The 15,595-nt window shown below is 40.0% G+C and overlaps 1 protein-coding gene across 2 annotated transcripts in view; it reads right to left on the bottom strand.

Annotated features, from left to right (window-relative positions):
- creb3l1 (cAMP responsive element binding protein 3-like 1) overlaps positions 1 to 15,595 on the bottom strand; it is a 45,502-nt gene that overhangs the window by 13,989 nt on the left and 15,918 nt on the right. For both annotated transcript variants that reach the window (XM_051115760.1, XM_051115761.1), the window contains exons 5-6: positions 6,890 to 7,094; positions 2,976 to 3,151 (exon numbers count right to left, since the gene is read on the bottom strand). In XM_051115760.1, coding sequence (XP_050971717.1) covers positions 2,976 to 3,151; positions 6,890 to 7,094 — 381 coding nt within the window. The remainder of the gene's footprint in view (positions 1 to 2,975; positions 3,152 to 6,889; positions 7,095 to 15,595) is intronic.

Genomic DNA, 15,595 nt, shown 5'->3' on the forward strand with positions numbered 1-15,595 from the left:
GACCAACCATCATGCACAAAGTGAGGTGACATGAGCCTCAGATCAGAGGGGCTGTTGTACCCTTCACTTTTCCTCATGCCTCCCTCTTATTATTTTCTGGGTCAGTGGATGGTACTCCCCACCAACTTGAGCTGCCTTTGAACAAAAATACTAAAATACTGTACTGTGAAACATAACAATTGCAGAGGTGTGCTATTAGCGGTAAAGGAGTCAGTCTATATTATAACTTGCAGACACTTTACCGCAATATCAATGGCTTCTATATTATAAAAGCATCCTTATGTATATTTAGAGACCGTGTGGAGAGTGGGGTAAGATGAGCCATTTTTTACTTGGTCTTCAAGATAAGGGAAAATGTGGCAGAAGTACAATGAAAGTATCTAAAATAATTTCAGGATGTTTCCTTTGATTTTAAATTATTGGAACGTATCTATGACAAATGGTTCTAAAATTGTGGCTTCTTATAAAAAAAGTGTTCCTGTGGCTCAATTTGCCCCAGGTTATGTGTAAGTTGACCCGAGTCAGTGGGTAAGATGAGCCATCTAGGTGAAAACTGACCAACTGACTGAATCTGATTCAAACCCATGTGAAATTGTAAAGATAATTTACCTTTTTAAAAATTAACTTAATCAAATTTCATTTTATAAACAGTCATGTTTCTTTTCTTAAAGCAAATCAAAGTTTAATTTTCAATCTTTAATTGTTTGCATTTCTGAAACAATATGTTGAACACCAAAGTTTTAACCTTCCCAAAAACAGAGTTTGTTGAGTAAAATTAACCTACAATAATATGTATATATATGATAAACTAAACCAGTTGCGTAATATCACATTAAAATACCAGTTTATACTTCAGAGATTTAACTTCAATGCCTTAAGGTGGGGTAAATTAAAGTGCTGGCTCAACGTACCTCACAGCATTTAGCTCACTTTGGCCCATAGCTGGTATTTTGGAAAAAGCTAGCTGGCTTACCAATTCAGGCTAATAATTAGCTAAATGATTTGCATGGTTTTATATGTTGCTATATCACCTATATGCATCATAAATATTTTTAGACCTGAATAAATTTGCTTTGATGTAACAGCCATTATATCTGTTATGCTAAAATTTTACTTTGACAAGCCAAAAAACGCTTTTGAAGTAAATGGGTGCCTTCCACTCCTCCCATGTGTTTCTCCTTCTCACTGTCTGGCAGAAATGATGTGTGATTCCAAAATACATGGTCACATGACAGTAAAAGTATACCGTTGCCAAGACACAGGGGGTGTGTCAACTTACCCACTGGCTCAACTTACCCCACTCTCCCTACATTACCTACACACCAAATCAAATAAGCAAGAGTGCTGTTGATATGCTACTAAACACAAGTTGACACTGAAAAATGTAAATTTTCGACACAATAGCGCCATTCACACCCTGTTTATTTGTCAGCAAATATCCAGTGGATTATGCAAAATGCAAAATGCAAAATGCAAAAAAAAAAAAAATGGGGATATCTGGGTGCAGATAACACAGAAAAAGAGTCTATCGACACTGTAACAATACAAAGCTGGTTGAAAATTACAAAGCATGTACAAATTCATAGCAAAAAGTACCCAGACGATCTACTGTTTCTGCAGAAATTCCAAAATGAGAGATTCACAGGAGATAAATTGTAAATGGCAGTGAAGCGAAGCAACCAAGCTGTAAGTCACATGACACTGACAAATTGAAGATGTGCTATGTCCGGACTTCCCTCATAATACACACCTTCATACTATATATAATTTTTTCAATAGTTCAATGTAGTACGTCCAGTACTATTTAACATGCAGAAAGAGTCACTGACAAATCTCTTCCCTTATACAGACTGTCAGCCTTAGATCCGAGGACTGGAACTGATTTATAAAACAATACACAGATACAAATAAATACACAAAAACAGAATCTTTCAAATAACTAATCAAATAAAATGTACCTGGCTCCTCTAGTCAAGTTCATTTAAATTATAGAGCAAAATCAGGTCATATTCTGTTTTAGTTGGACCAATAACTTGGACTACTTCAACATTCCAAGGTGGCCTCTAAAAGGTTCCAAAGCACTGCCTGAAGATTATGTAATATATGCAGATCTTGAATTATAGTTATTATGGTGCTCCCTTTCTTAACGCTATGTTATATATGGTTTGGGTTAATCTGGTGAAAACTGCTCTTCCTGTGGCACACAATCACAGTGCCTCCATGAGGACGCTCTTCATTACAGCTGCGCTGACAGAACAGCAGAACCCAGTGGGATGTCAGAACAGCTTTACACCATGTGCGTGTCTCGCCGCCCTTCTTAAATAAAGGACATGTGCTTATATAACCCCATCCATCCTGAATATTATTTCATCTAGCCAAGTTATTCTTGACAGCACTTCTTGTTACTTTCATGCAAAAAAATGTTCAAGCTCTTGTTCTGTGTGTTTGCTTATTTTGTTGACTGGTATCTTCACACAGTACAGTCCAGCTCCCCAGAGAGGGCAGAGTTTATGGGAGCTGGCGGAAAGTTAGTGTTAAGTCAGGGAGAAGCGTGCAGTTCCATGGCTCCGATGCTCAAAGAGAGTCCGGTGCCAGATTCGAGAGGACTCGGCAGCCACAAAGAACTAATCTACTCTCAACTCAACACTGATGCTGCTGGAGCCGAATCCAATGCTTCAGTAAGTTCAACTCCTCACACACGCACTCGTACTGCGAACATGTTCGCTGGGCAGAGAAGTGGAGCAAACTGCCAGCTGAGCAAAAAAGCACATGAAGCACGTGTGTGCGCATGTTTTTCATTGTCATACTAACACAATGGTCCCTCTGGTGTGCAGTGTGTGCAAGGTTCACCATCATTAGCTTGCTTACATCCATTGATATCTACTCAAAACATTCACCTGACTGAGAAAACAAGCATTTCACTCTAACGTCATTTTTTTTAAGATTAGTTGATGTAGTATGATGAGCGTTTTTACCTTCTCTCCTGTGTGGTTCCTCTGTGGTGGAGGGGCAAGAGTGAGGGGGTGTGAGCAGGTGCTGGTGTTGGCCAGAGGGGGCGCTGTGTCGGGGCAGTTTTCTGACATCAGGCTGGGCTCCTGCTTCACTAGAATGGCTGTGAGATCCTGACTGAATGACCACATCCCTTCTGAGTCTGAAAAAAAGAAATAACAGGTTCAAACAAACAGAAAACAAATTGTAAAAATTTTCTGGAATGAAAATACTTAATAAATAAAGTCTCTCAAAAGACACAAGGATCACATCAAATTAATCAGATGATAAAAACAGGAAGTCCTACTGAACCTGACAGACATGTGGGCTCAAAAAGCGTGGCACTCACCACACGAGGAATGACACAGCATGACAAGACATCCATCTGATGCATGTTTACATAGATTAACAATTATCAAATCCACAACTACAAAACCCTGTGGACGGTAGGCCACAGATAACCTTATGTACATGACAAAAACAACAAAACAATCAGTATATACTTTTTTTTACTGTCTATTCAATGCTTTAGATTATCTACAATGACTTGAATTGTCTTCATTTGGATATTCAGTAATGTAATGCTTCTGTGCGCTTTAAATAAAGAGCCTTGTGGGGCCTTTGAGGACATTGTAATCAATGAGTGATATTTTTGAGAAAGTGGCAAATTTCATACTCCAGACCCCATAGAGAGGTTTCAGGAGCTGTTATGATGCAGGTGAGGAGGACAGACTCAGTTAATGACCGGAAGGGTAAAGCAAACCAGCTTCTCTTTATACTGTTAACACAAAAGCCTATGGTGTGGGAGGGGTAGGTGAGAGATTGGGGGCATGCAGGGTGGCTAGAGAACAGGTCTACATGTCTGGACGCTTCAAAGGGGAGGAAAGCACTACGTATAGTGGGAGCCCTCGTTATCACATCGCCCACGGTAGCATTCGTGTGCAGGCTCCACTGCGGGATCGATAAAACATTATGCGGCCTTGTAAAAGAAGGATGGCAGGTTTTTCATGTTAGTCCTCTGTTAGGGAAGGACATCAGCAGGAGTTTGATTACAACAGGAGAGCAAAGCTCTTTAGGAGTTCTGCTGTTCAGTGGAGAGCGCTGGATTTTATACTTCATAGCTCTCGGTCTGTGGGGAACCTCTGTAAAAGTGCCTAACCCTTGTGTTCAGTACAGCAGATTAGACTATAAGAGTCTGTCCTTCACCAGGGTGCACTAAAGCAAACACACTCTTATGCACAGCCTCTATTGTGAAAAAGGGATTAGTCTTCTTTACAGCTTTTTCAAACATGATTAGACCAAATGTACACTTTCTGAAGGATCTGATAGATCAGAGGGGTCATCTCTGTCTCTTAGATCTATAAGGAATCTCTCATTCTCACCGCTGGTCTCTCTATTAAAACAAAATGAGTTTATGGACATCCCTGCTGAAAAGACCATCTCACACCAGCACTAAACTAACCTGGACAGGCTGTCTGCATGTGAAGCAGGTCAACCAGCAAAGTTTTTCTGGATAGGCTGGTTGACCTAGAAAGTCTTGCTGGTTAAGAAGTGAACCATAATGGGGATCGACATCCAAAACACAGTATTAACATTTGGATGCAGAAGTAACCGAGGCAATGAACTTTCACTTCACATAAGTGTAACATGTGCTTTAAACGTTTGTTGTCAGTCAGACTAAAGCAGTAAATCACCTTTTTAAAATGTCCTGTAAAATTTGATCTGACTTGAAGTTGTGCGTCAAAGTCAACAGTTCGTATACATGGCAATCAGACTATAACTGGCCTTTGTGTTGTGTGCTTGTTTGGAAAGACTGAGTTGACACACGGTACTGTATACTGTGTCGTGTACTCGGACAGATAGATTAACCTGCTGCAGCTTCATTATAATTGCACATTTAAACGTACTTCTCTCTGTTTCCTCATGTGGTATCTTAAATGTGTCTTAGAGCTGCTGTTAGTTAATAATATGGACAAAAGTTCTTTTAATTTTATATGGAAAAGTCCCTCCTTATACTCTACAGAAGCTACCGGGTCCTGCCCACAGGGCACTGCAGGGCTTTGATGTCTCTCAGGACAGCAGGTATCATAGTGGGCCGACTCCAGTCCGGCGGAGACGGAAAAGCGATGCTCATTAGCGGGTTTAAAGTTACTGCAGAGCAACAGGAGACAAAGCAGTGAACCAGCCAGTGCTTACTTTAACTGCCCCCTAAAGCCACTCAAGCCTTTATAGGGGCAGCTTTATTGATCAGAGGGGATATCACACATTACTGAAACACCTGAACTCACTCTGGACATCTCCCTACACTATCAGAATAAAAACGGTGCAAAAACTGTACCTTTAAGGGTACAACAGCTTGTCACTTCCAGAACAAAAATTTACAGATAATTTACTCACCCCCTTGTCATCCAAGATGTGGATAGTGGACTACTATGGTGCCCACGAGTTTGAACTTCTAAAATGCAGCTTCAAACGGCTCTAAATGATCCCAGTCGAGGAAGGAGGGTCTTATCTAGCGAAACAATCATTTTTTTATTTTTTTTTTTAAGACAATTTATATAGTTTATATATCTCATTTTCTCCTCCAACTTAAAAATCGTCCTACATTGCTGCAGAAGTACCAACCCAGTGTTTACAAAGTAAAGATGCAGAGAAGATCAAACGCCCTTTACAAAAGGTAAAACAGCGATGTACAGGTAGGATGAATTTGAAGTTGGAGAAGAAAATGAGATGGGAATTTTTTGACCTACCCTAACTATCTTGAACCAGTATACACAGAGTACATGCAGCGCTAGACAAGAAGTGCATTCGAGGTTAAAAAGTATATCATTTTTTTAGAAAATAACTGATTGTTTAGCTAGATAAGACCCTTCTTCCTCGTCTGGGATCGAGCCCTTTGAGCCCGTTTAGAGCCCTTTGAAACGGCATTTTGGGAGTTCAAACTCACTGGTACCATAGAAGTCCACTATATGGAGATAAGAAATCCGGAAATGTTTTTCTCAAAAAACATAATTTTTTACAACTGAAGAAAGACATGAACATCTTGGATGACAAGGGGGTGAGTAAATTATCTGTAAATTTTTGTCCTGGAAGTGAACTTTAATAGTACAGATGGCAGGGTAAATTAATTCAATTTCACTTTATTTCATATATTTATTTTTTAACAAATCACCCCTTGCTTACACCCCTAAAGCTGTCACTGTAACCCTAAATGAACACATTGTTCTGTAAATTCAGAACAACAATAGCATGAATGTGCTAAGAAAGACCTTCATTTTTGATGCTCATGGCATTGCAGTCTGGCTAAATGGATCAAGAAATCCTGCAGTACCTTCATGCTTCTTTAAGGATTTGTTGATTTAAAGCCTGACTGGAAAGAAGCCGCAGTCTGCGCACACACTCCTCGCATAGTCAACCTAAGTTCAGGATGATGCAACTCTCTGAGCCACCCCCACCAAATTCTCCATCTGAAGCTGGAAACCAGATCCCTTTTTTTATTTTATGGATGTCTACAGTTCCCTGGCCTGATCGTGGCGTGTGTGAGAAAGAGAGAGAGAGAAAGACAGACGGACGAACTGACAGAAAGAGTGAGCGAGTGTGAGTGTTGGCTGTCTTCCTGGAATTCCCAGCTTCCAATGGTAGACTGAGCTCTTGGCTAGAGCTTTGTCAAGGAACCCTGTGCTGCACGGGTGCTCCGGGAGATAAGGAGGAGAGACGCAGAGAGAAGAAAGAGACTTTAGAGAAAAACACAGCAGCTGATTGATAATGCTTTGAATGCTTTGCCGTTTATCAGGAGTGTAAAATCTTCTCCTGATAATCTAACACGGATAGCTGATTTTCTGCGTGGATGAATGACAAACAAGAAGAGGAATGAATAAGGCATGCTGAGCTGCTTGCTAACCTGCATCATCATCTGATTTAATGGGCATGGAGGGGCTCTGTGGGGCAGAGTCCCCGCTGAGAGAGTAGCTGTGTTCTGCCTGGATGTCAGGGTTTGGAGGGTCCAGATCCATATCCAACAATGGGTTCCTCTCCGCCAACAGATGATCATCGAAGAAGCTGTTGAAAAGGTCATTGGAGAAATCCTCCATCTGCTCAGAGAAGTGCTGGAAGGAGAGACCACAAAGACAATATATGTATTTATTTATTTGGAAATATCACATTATTGGAGTCTCTTCAGCCTGTGGCAACAGTGTTAAAATAGCCCAATTCCACGGGAAAAACGCATACTTGGCAACACTGAGTGCAGAATTCAGTCAGCCAGCATGTGCACTGATCAAAACCCCAGCGTTTCAGTGATGACTCATCTGAATCCTTTTGATTGGCCATTGCTTTCATAAACTCAACAAAGTCATGTGTGATTGGTTTTAATGCGCAACGCTGTAAAAGCGCGTAAAAAGAATTGTGATGCAACATGAACAGATTTTATATTTAATTCTGCAATCAACACTTTAATTTAACTTTCTTTTCATTTGCGACAGCCGTAATGGATTTAGTTTAGCTAAGCGCCCATTAAACTTCCCTAACCTTACACAAGCTTTCTCTATGAAATTACTATTTTACTGTATTTTTGATCAAATAAATGCAGCCTTGGTGAATATAAGAGACTTTCAAAAACATCTTACCCACCCTAGACCTTTGAACGGTAGTGTATACAATATTAATGCATGAACAAATAATCATTTGACTGAATTCTATCCACTCCCTGATCATGTTATTTTAAGTAAAGGTCAACTCATGTAAGCTCTTAATGCTAATTTATATATACAGACCTATTTCGAATTATCATTTAAATATAGCTAGTTCTTCAGAAGAACAATGATAAATCCCTATATTGTCATTTAGCTCAAGGTGTGTGTCTGAAAGACAGATTAATAAAGACACATGCATTCCTCTATGCACGAGTGAGTCTAGAATGTGTTTCGTCATCTTGCGAATCGATAGGACGTGTATGTGCGTCTCAGAAGTGGGGGTATGCGAATGTGTGTTTGCTGAGTAAGGGTGTGACAAAGGTGTGAGAGGACCTGATCGTGTTTACATCCTGGTGAACGGGGACAGGTGTGTGAATGACACACCTGTAGCGCAGTGAGCATAAAAACCAGCCGCTATGCACATATCACACATAAGGACACGTGCACACATCCACACTCCCAGCACCTGTATGAGTTCTCACATATAGGCCTACCCCTAACCACTGCAAGAATTCTCTGAAAAGGGGAATGGGAAAGTTGTGCTGTTATGAATGTTTACTCTGGCTGTCCCTAGTCGATCAAACCGCTTCTAAAACAACAAACTTGTATTAAGAAACAGAGGAGAACCGAGTATTGTAGTTCGCAGTATCTGGTCAAACTCGTTGCTCACCATATGGATGCATAAGCAGAGAAGCAGGAAGTAAACCTTGCAATGGCAGTTATCCGTATTGTTTGACGAATGACATCCTGGGAACACCCTGATGATAGAGTTGGTGAAATGACGCAGCTCTCCTGCCGTCAGTGCCGGGCTAATCACCACAGTTGTGCATGACAGTATAAACAGTTCCACCCTAAAACTTTGATGTTCCTTAAATGTTCCTGCTCATGGACGTGTGGGGCGGATATGTTTATAGACTTGATTAATCCGGACTAAGGGTGCCATTTCATAACTCTGAGCTGCATATGCTTGCAGGCTGCGTGTGCGTTTTAATTTGCTTAGTGGTGCCTTGACAATTTGTCAAGTTATCTATTAGCCCAGTGCAAAATGCAAACATAAATGATCCGTGTAAAGAATGAAACCTGCAGTCACATACGCAACTTCCCTGTCTGTGTGGTCCTGTGTGCATCTGTTATCACAGCAGACAGTCAGAATACTTCTCTAATCGGTTTGATCTCTCTGTAAAGCTCTTTCCTGTTTTGACAAGTGTCAGTTAAAAGTTTCTTATGTGGTGTCTGTCTGGTTTTCGGTTGACCTTGCAGGGGCCAACGGTAATGATGCAGTGCTGGGGTGCTGATGCAAGAGTCCTGAAATTCCACATCTGGAAGACTCCTCAGAGGAAGAATTCCAGAAGAGCTTGGAAGAACTGGAAAAGTGTGTCTCTGTCATTAGGGTCAGATTTTAGGAGAAATGAAAACAAGTCATATCTCAGGCTTACAGGTAAACCTTTATAAAAAGTAGGATAATGACATTAAAGGGATAGTGCATTCAAAAATTACAATTCTGTCATCGTTTAATCATCCTAAAGTTGTTCCAAACCTGTCTGTATGAATTTCTCTCAGGTGTTGAAAAAATACTATGCAGGTCGATGGCTACTGTCAACTTTTTGGTTACCAACATTCTTCAAAATAGCTGCTTCTTTGCTCAGCAGAAGAACGAAACTTGCGCACGTTTGGAACAAATGGAGGGTAAGTAAATGATGTCAAAAATTCATTTTTAGGTGAACTATCCCTTTAATAAGATGATTCTTCTCACATTAAAATGCAGACTGAGTTACTTAGTGTTACAATTGCTGTTTCAAGTGACACAGGTGGTCAAAATCTGCTATTTAACATACCAAAATAGGCCACGTTCACACCGCAGCAGAAGACGGTTGTCAGTCCTGTATTTGAGTCCTCAATACGGTTACGTTCACACACAGTACGGTTATTTACGGGTGTGACAACCGCACAAGCGTAAATTTCAGGGCTCAGAACCGCGTTCTCGGAACACACGCGCTGTGTGAACGGAACAGGACTGGACAACTAATTGTCCATCACGTCATTCAGTGTGAGAGAGTCACTCTACCGCACAAACACGCGTCTACCGTGTGGTCCGTGCTTTCATGTGTGGTTTCGGTAACTTACAGTGACGGAGAAATGAGCTGAAAGTTTTATATCCAGTCTCCGCCAGAGTCGCTCCCATCAGTTTTGTGTTCTGTGCGCGGCTCAAATGCTCCGCTCTTCAACCAAATATAAAAACTGCTGTCGGTTAATAAAGGTTTGATGAATGAACTCGTGGCTCAGTTGGACTTGTTATGTCAGAAAATGATAAGACTTTAAGTTTTATGGACGTCGCCATCTTTGATATTACTTTGGTCACTGTTGCTATGGTTACTGGTAAGGCATACGGCTTGACTCCAGTTGCACGTTCATACAAACAGTATTCAAAACACTTCTGTAAGCTGCTGTGTGAATGGGACATTTCAAGACTCGACACCTGAAAGTAAATGCGGTTGCCAATCCCAAAAACTGACAGTTTGTACGTAGCCATAGATCAGTGATCAGGTATTCCAGCAGCCTTATTGGATCACACGTATACCGTACACTTCAAGTGAACTACAGTACACTATGCATTATTACTGCAGCTGGGGATTTTGAGCTAATTTCCACAACATCCGTGTTTTAGTCTTGTGCAACAAAACACACAGAATGATTTTATCTATGTTGTACTGAGTACAACAAGGAAGAGAGTCATATTTCTGCATTTCATAATTAGAAGTCTTCCAACAGTACTACAGCTTCAAAAGGCATTGAAACAAGCAGGACATACACGCATACCAACAGGAATCTCATTTCTTTTTATGCTCTCACACATCAAAGAAAAAAGACAAGTGCATATACATTACTTCCTATATATGTATGTACATGAATTCTTAATATACTTTTTCAGCTTAGCCAATATTGTTATTTAAAATATTTCTGGTTTGTCACTTGGGTGCTCTTCCTAAAATGTCAAAAAATGGACCACAGCTGTAGCAGTGCAAAGCATGTGTGCGCAGGCTGAGCAATGCCCTATTTTTCCATCTGATCCATTTTCTTGAAGTAACGTTTGGGTCATGTCCGGGTCTAAGCGGGATGGTAAACTGCACGGCTGCTCGACTCATCGCATTCCATTCCCTTATTCCAGACCTCCAGCTGCACTCCAACCAATCAGAGCTCAGTATGCAAATGAGGAGAGGGGAGCTTGTCATTTTGGAGCTGGAGTGCAGGGTGCGCACGGAGCAGCTCAGTGCGCGAGAAAATAAGGCATTAGTCTTTGGAAAAATAAATACGCTGATAAAACTCATTCAGCAGCAGTGGAATTGGGAATACAGCCAAAGCCACAATGTTTGGGAATATGTGCCTCTTGCTGAGCAAAAGAGTTATTTCTGAGAACAATGAGTCACAGCGAAAAGATTCATTCTCGGAGTGGCAAAAAGGGGAGAGAAGGAGAGAGCGAGAGAGGTTCTTGAACCGAAGATGGAGTTTGCAGATGTTTAGTGTTTACACTAGTCAACATATGATGCAATTAAAAATGTGGTTCCCTCATGTGAGGTATGAGCATCAGCTTCAGCCACAGCATGATCTGATCAGTTTTATTTATTTACATATCTAAATATTTACAGCTTTCTCCACCAAGAGGCATGCATGAACTATTCTAACTTATCTGCACTGGATCTGCTATTTTTTACCTAAATATTAGGGACATTCACGTGCGAATGTGGAGTGAGGATGCATTTTTGCCGTCGCATTGTCTCCCAACTAACACATCTGCATTTTAAAGCCAGTTCATATTCTCAGACTCAGATTCCAGCTGGCAGCTGTGAGAGATCAGAGATGGGTCAGGGAGGATAGTCATGAACTAACGCTCATTATGATCCGCTCAGCATGCATGATGAGCCAGGCGCGTGAGAGAGGGGGGGAGACGGGCGCAGCGTTTGCAGGTGAGCGCGCCAGGCCTCTGCAGGTGTTCACAGGTGAGGGCTGATTTAGATTACAGGCATGGCGTCAAGTTCACAGCTGCAGTCTGTGACTTTTGTAAGCTTGCCACCAGACACAGACCCTCCTCTCTGGAGATCAGGTCTCACAGGTTTTTCACCAAAAGGATTTCAAAGCAGCCAGTGTTCGTGTTTACAACTCTGAGACCTTTTTGAATGCATTACTGATAAGATGGAGAATGAGGTGTTAGATCTAAAGTCTGCATGTGAGGTTTTTACTCTAGTCCCTGCTCTCCTCCTGCTCCCTCACTCCCTTCTCCCTCTTTTTTCCTTTCTTTCTTTGTCATTCTCTTACTTTCTTCTTCCTCCCATTCTAACTTTCCAAATACAACTCTTAGGTCCCTTCCCCCTCTCACTTTCCTCTGGTTTCTTAATTCCAGTTCCAGATTTTTCTTACGTTTTGCTGTCAGCCACAGAGCAAGAGAACCATGACCACAGGAGGCAGTTGGGCTTCAGCCCCACCTCCAGACGGGAGCCACTGAGGGCCACAAACCAGACAAGCTCTTCTGGAGGTGAAACAGTGGGTGGTAGAGAGGTTGAGAGAAATATAGACAAATTTGAACTGGATTTTCGTGACGGAGTGAAAAAGAAACTGACAGACAGCGAGTTACAGACACTGCAACTTTTAGAGGGGACACAACTGAACTAAAGGGATATCCTAAGGAGTGAGGAATCCCCATAACCACCCTCTATTTTCTGCTACTGTTGCATTTTGGGAGGGGAGGGGAGGGGGTCTCCAGATGTGTTCCCCATCCCCCCTCCTTCAGAGGGCTCCCTGTACTCTGTAATTTTGCCAGTCTAAATTGGCTCTCTCAAAAAGCCTGTGGCAACACAGCCCTGGGCAGAAGAATATCCTGTATACAGACCAAATAGTTGTGTTAGTCTAGTCGGTTCCTGTCTGACCACAGTGAGGAAAAGATGAGGCTTTGATTTTTTTTCAAAATATATTCTCTTCTTAATATGCTATTTAAATGACGATTGAGAGTAAATAAGTCACAAATGTGACCTACATGAAATTTGTGAAATAATCAAATTGTAAAATAATAAAGTTTAAATTATGCAAAATATATTTGCAGTGTGCGATTAAATTTTTTTAATGAGAAATAAAACTGGATATATAAAGCAATTATGAAAAATAAACCAAAATTTGTGAGACAGCCACGTGAAATATTAAAATCACAATAAAGAAAAATATTCACAGGTGTGAGATCACAACTACAAGAAACAGTCACAATGTGAAATATGAAGTCACAAAAATGAAACAAAAGTAGAAAAAGTCACATTTGTGTTAAATGAATAAAGTTGCAATTATAAGGAACAAAATTGCAATTGTGAGAAATTCACAATTCTTAAAAATATAATTGCACTTGTGAGATTACAATAAATAAAGTACAATTTGTGAGAAAGACTTAGATTGTGAAATAAAATCACAAAAATGAGAAATATTCACAATTGTGAGAAGTCACAACTACAAGAAGGTAAAATCTGTAAGTCATATTATGAATTATAGTCACAATGATGAGACATAAATTCACAACTACAAGAAATGGTTACATTTGTGAGAGTCACAATGTGAAATATGAAGTCACAATAGTGAAACAAAAAGTAGAAAGTCACAATTGTGTTAACTGAATAAAGTTGCAATTGAGGAAAAAATTGCAGTTTTGAGAAATTCACAATTCCTACAAATATAATTGCAATTGTGAAAAATAAAATGGCAATTACAAGAAATAAAGTACAATCTTTAATAAAGACTAGGATTGTGATTTATTTATTTACTTTTTGCAAGAATGAGAAATAATTACAATTGTGAGAAGTCACAACTACAAGAAGGTCAAATCTGTGAGTCATAATTGTGAATTACAGTCAATGATGAGACAAAGCCACAACTACAAGAAACAGTTACATTTGTGAGAGTCACAATATGAAAAAGTAGGGTAAAAAGTCACAATTGTGAGAAATATTCAGATTGCAAGAATGAGAAATAGTCATAACTGAGAGAAGTCACAACTATAAGAAAGTCAGATTTGTCATATTATGCTTTATAATCACAATGATGAGTCATGCAGATAAAGTCTACAAGAAATATAGTCTACAAGAAATGTCTGCGAGACATATAAAGTCACAATAAAGTGAAAGTCACACGGTGAGACAAGAAATGTGTCAATTATAAAGAGTCACAATTGTGAAATATAAAGTTGCAATTACGAGAAATGAAACTGTAGTTGTGACATATATAATGTTGCAATTAGGAAATAAAATCACAATTGCATTTTATTTTTTTCTCTAAAGCAATAACACGCTTCATTACCGTTTTGATAAGAATTAAATATATTATCCACTGCAGTTATATTAAAATACATTAACACTCATTAGCATCTCTTTTATGCTGCATATTCAAAACTGCTCCCTGGAATTAAAAGTCATTAAGTAATTAACATAATCAGCAGGGTCTTTGATCCCCAGTAGAGAGGGAGCCTGGGAAAACAATGCTGGATATCTGAGTTAGGGCTCTCAAGGTAAGCTGACGACATGTTCCTGCAAACACTGACACCCACCTGACATGTTTATTCAGAGCCTGAGGGGTGAGACACAGCTAAGAGTGGGTACACATATGTCTCTGCAGGGCTCACTGGCTTAGAATGGGGGTAAGAATATGCCCTCCACATGTGAAGAACAAGTTAGACATGCTCTAACGCAAAGGTTAGGAGTCAAAACACAGAACACTGGACAAAACCCAAGAGTGCAGACACACTTCTGGAAACTCTTGCCCATCTTACCCCAATGGTTTGTACCTTTGTAGCGTAATGTGTTCCAGCTCAGACTTCCTTGTTTGATCAAGCTTCTGGCAGTAATTCAGGCCAACATCCGAGTCGCAATAACACTCTGATAGGATTTGACCAAAGCTAGATGAGTGTGCTAGATAGAAATCAGACATTAACCTGACTTGCTTCCTACCACTACCGGTCATTTTCTAAATGAAGGGAAAGACAGAGATGCCAGTTTGCAGTTTGTTTCTATAATTCAACTCTCTTTGGAGGTTAAATCTAGTACACTTCAAGGGGTCACTGAACAGAGTAAATTGGCTGACATCTCTATAACATTCACAGTTCTGTTCTCAGCAGTCCCTCAGGAGAAGACAGAGACAGTGAAAGATAGAGAGAGCGCCTGGAGAGCAGGAGGAGTTCTGGCATGTCAGGGAACTCCTGCTAAAACATCAACTGACGAAAGGAATGAAGAAAAAAATCAGCTGTGGTATTTTAGACTTAAACCAGTTCATAATGTCAAGTTAAATGACACCTGACTTTTCTTCAACCACAGGCACAATGTTATACCACGAAGCACTAAAATATATGTGGATTTTTTTAGACTTTTTCAGGCCACGGACCCCTTGTGGAATTTAAGGAAGGAGCTGGAACCCCAGTTACATATTAAACATATTTGTATTAAAATGCAAACATACACTGTAATTTGATATAGTGCCTACACAGTAAAGTCTGGGTCGTATGCTTGTATATTTGAATTTTATTCTGTAAGTCACAATGAAATATTTATGAGAAACCTTACCTTATTTGAGGTAGGCTTTGAAGTAAACCTAATACTGCGTCATTTAATTTTTTACAAGAGATCAAATATTAATCAGTGGTGATTGAGATACTAATTAGGGTTTGTTTTAGTTGTTTATGTTTAAATCCAATAAATACATGAGATGAAATATACCTAGAGGTCTTTTTTGCAATAACAGGGCAGGTGCCGGGGCGAAAACAGTCTGCGCCCACTATTATCGGTGAACAATTGCTTGTCTTTAATGTATTTTACAAATGCTCCAAAACTATTTAAAGCATCCAGCAATTTGAAAAAATGAAAGGATCTGGTTTGACAAGACCAACGCAAACACAC

This window comes from Labeo rohita, chromosome 7, assembly GCF_022985175.1.
Source record: "Labeo rohita strain BAU-BD-2019 chromosome 7, IGBB_LRoh.1.0, whole genome shotgun sequence".
Taxonomy (NCBI): Eukaryota; Metazoa; Chordata; class Actinopteri; order Cypriniformes; family Cyprinidae; genus Labeo; species Labeo rohita.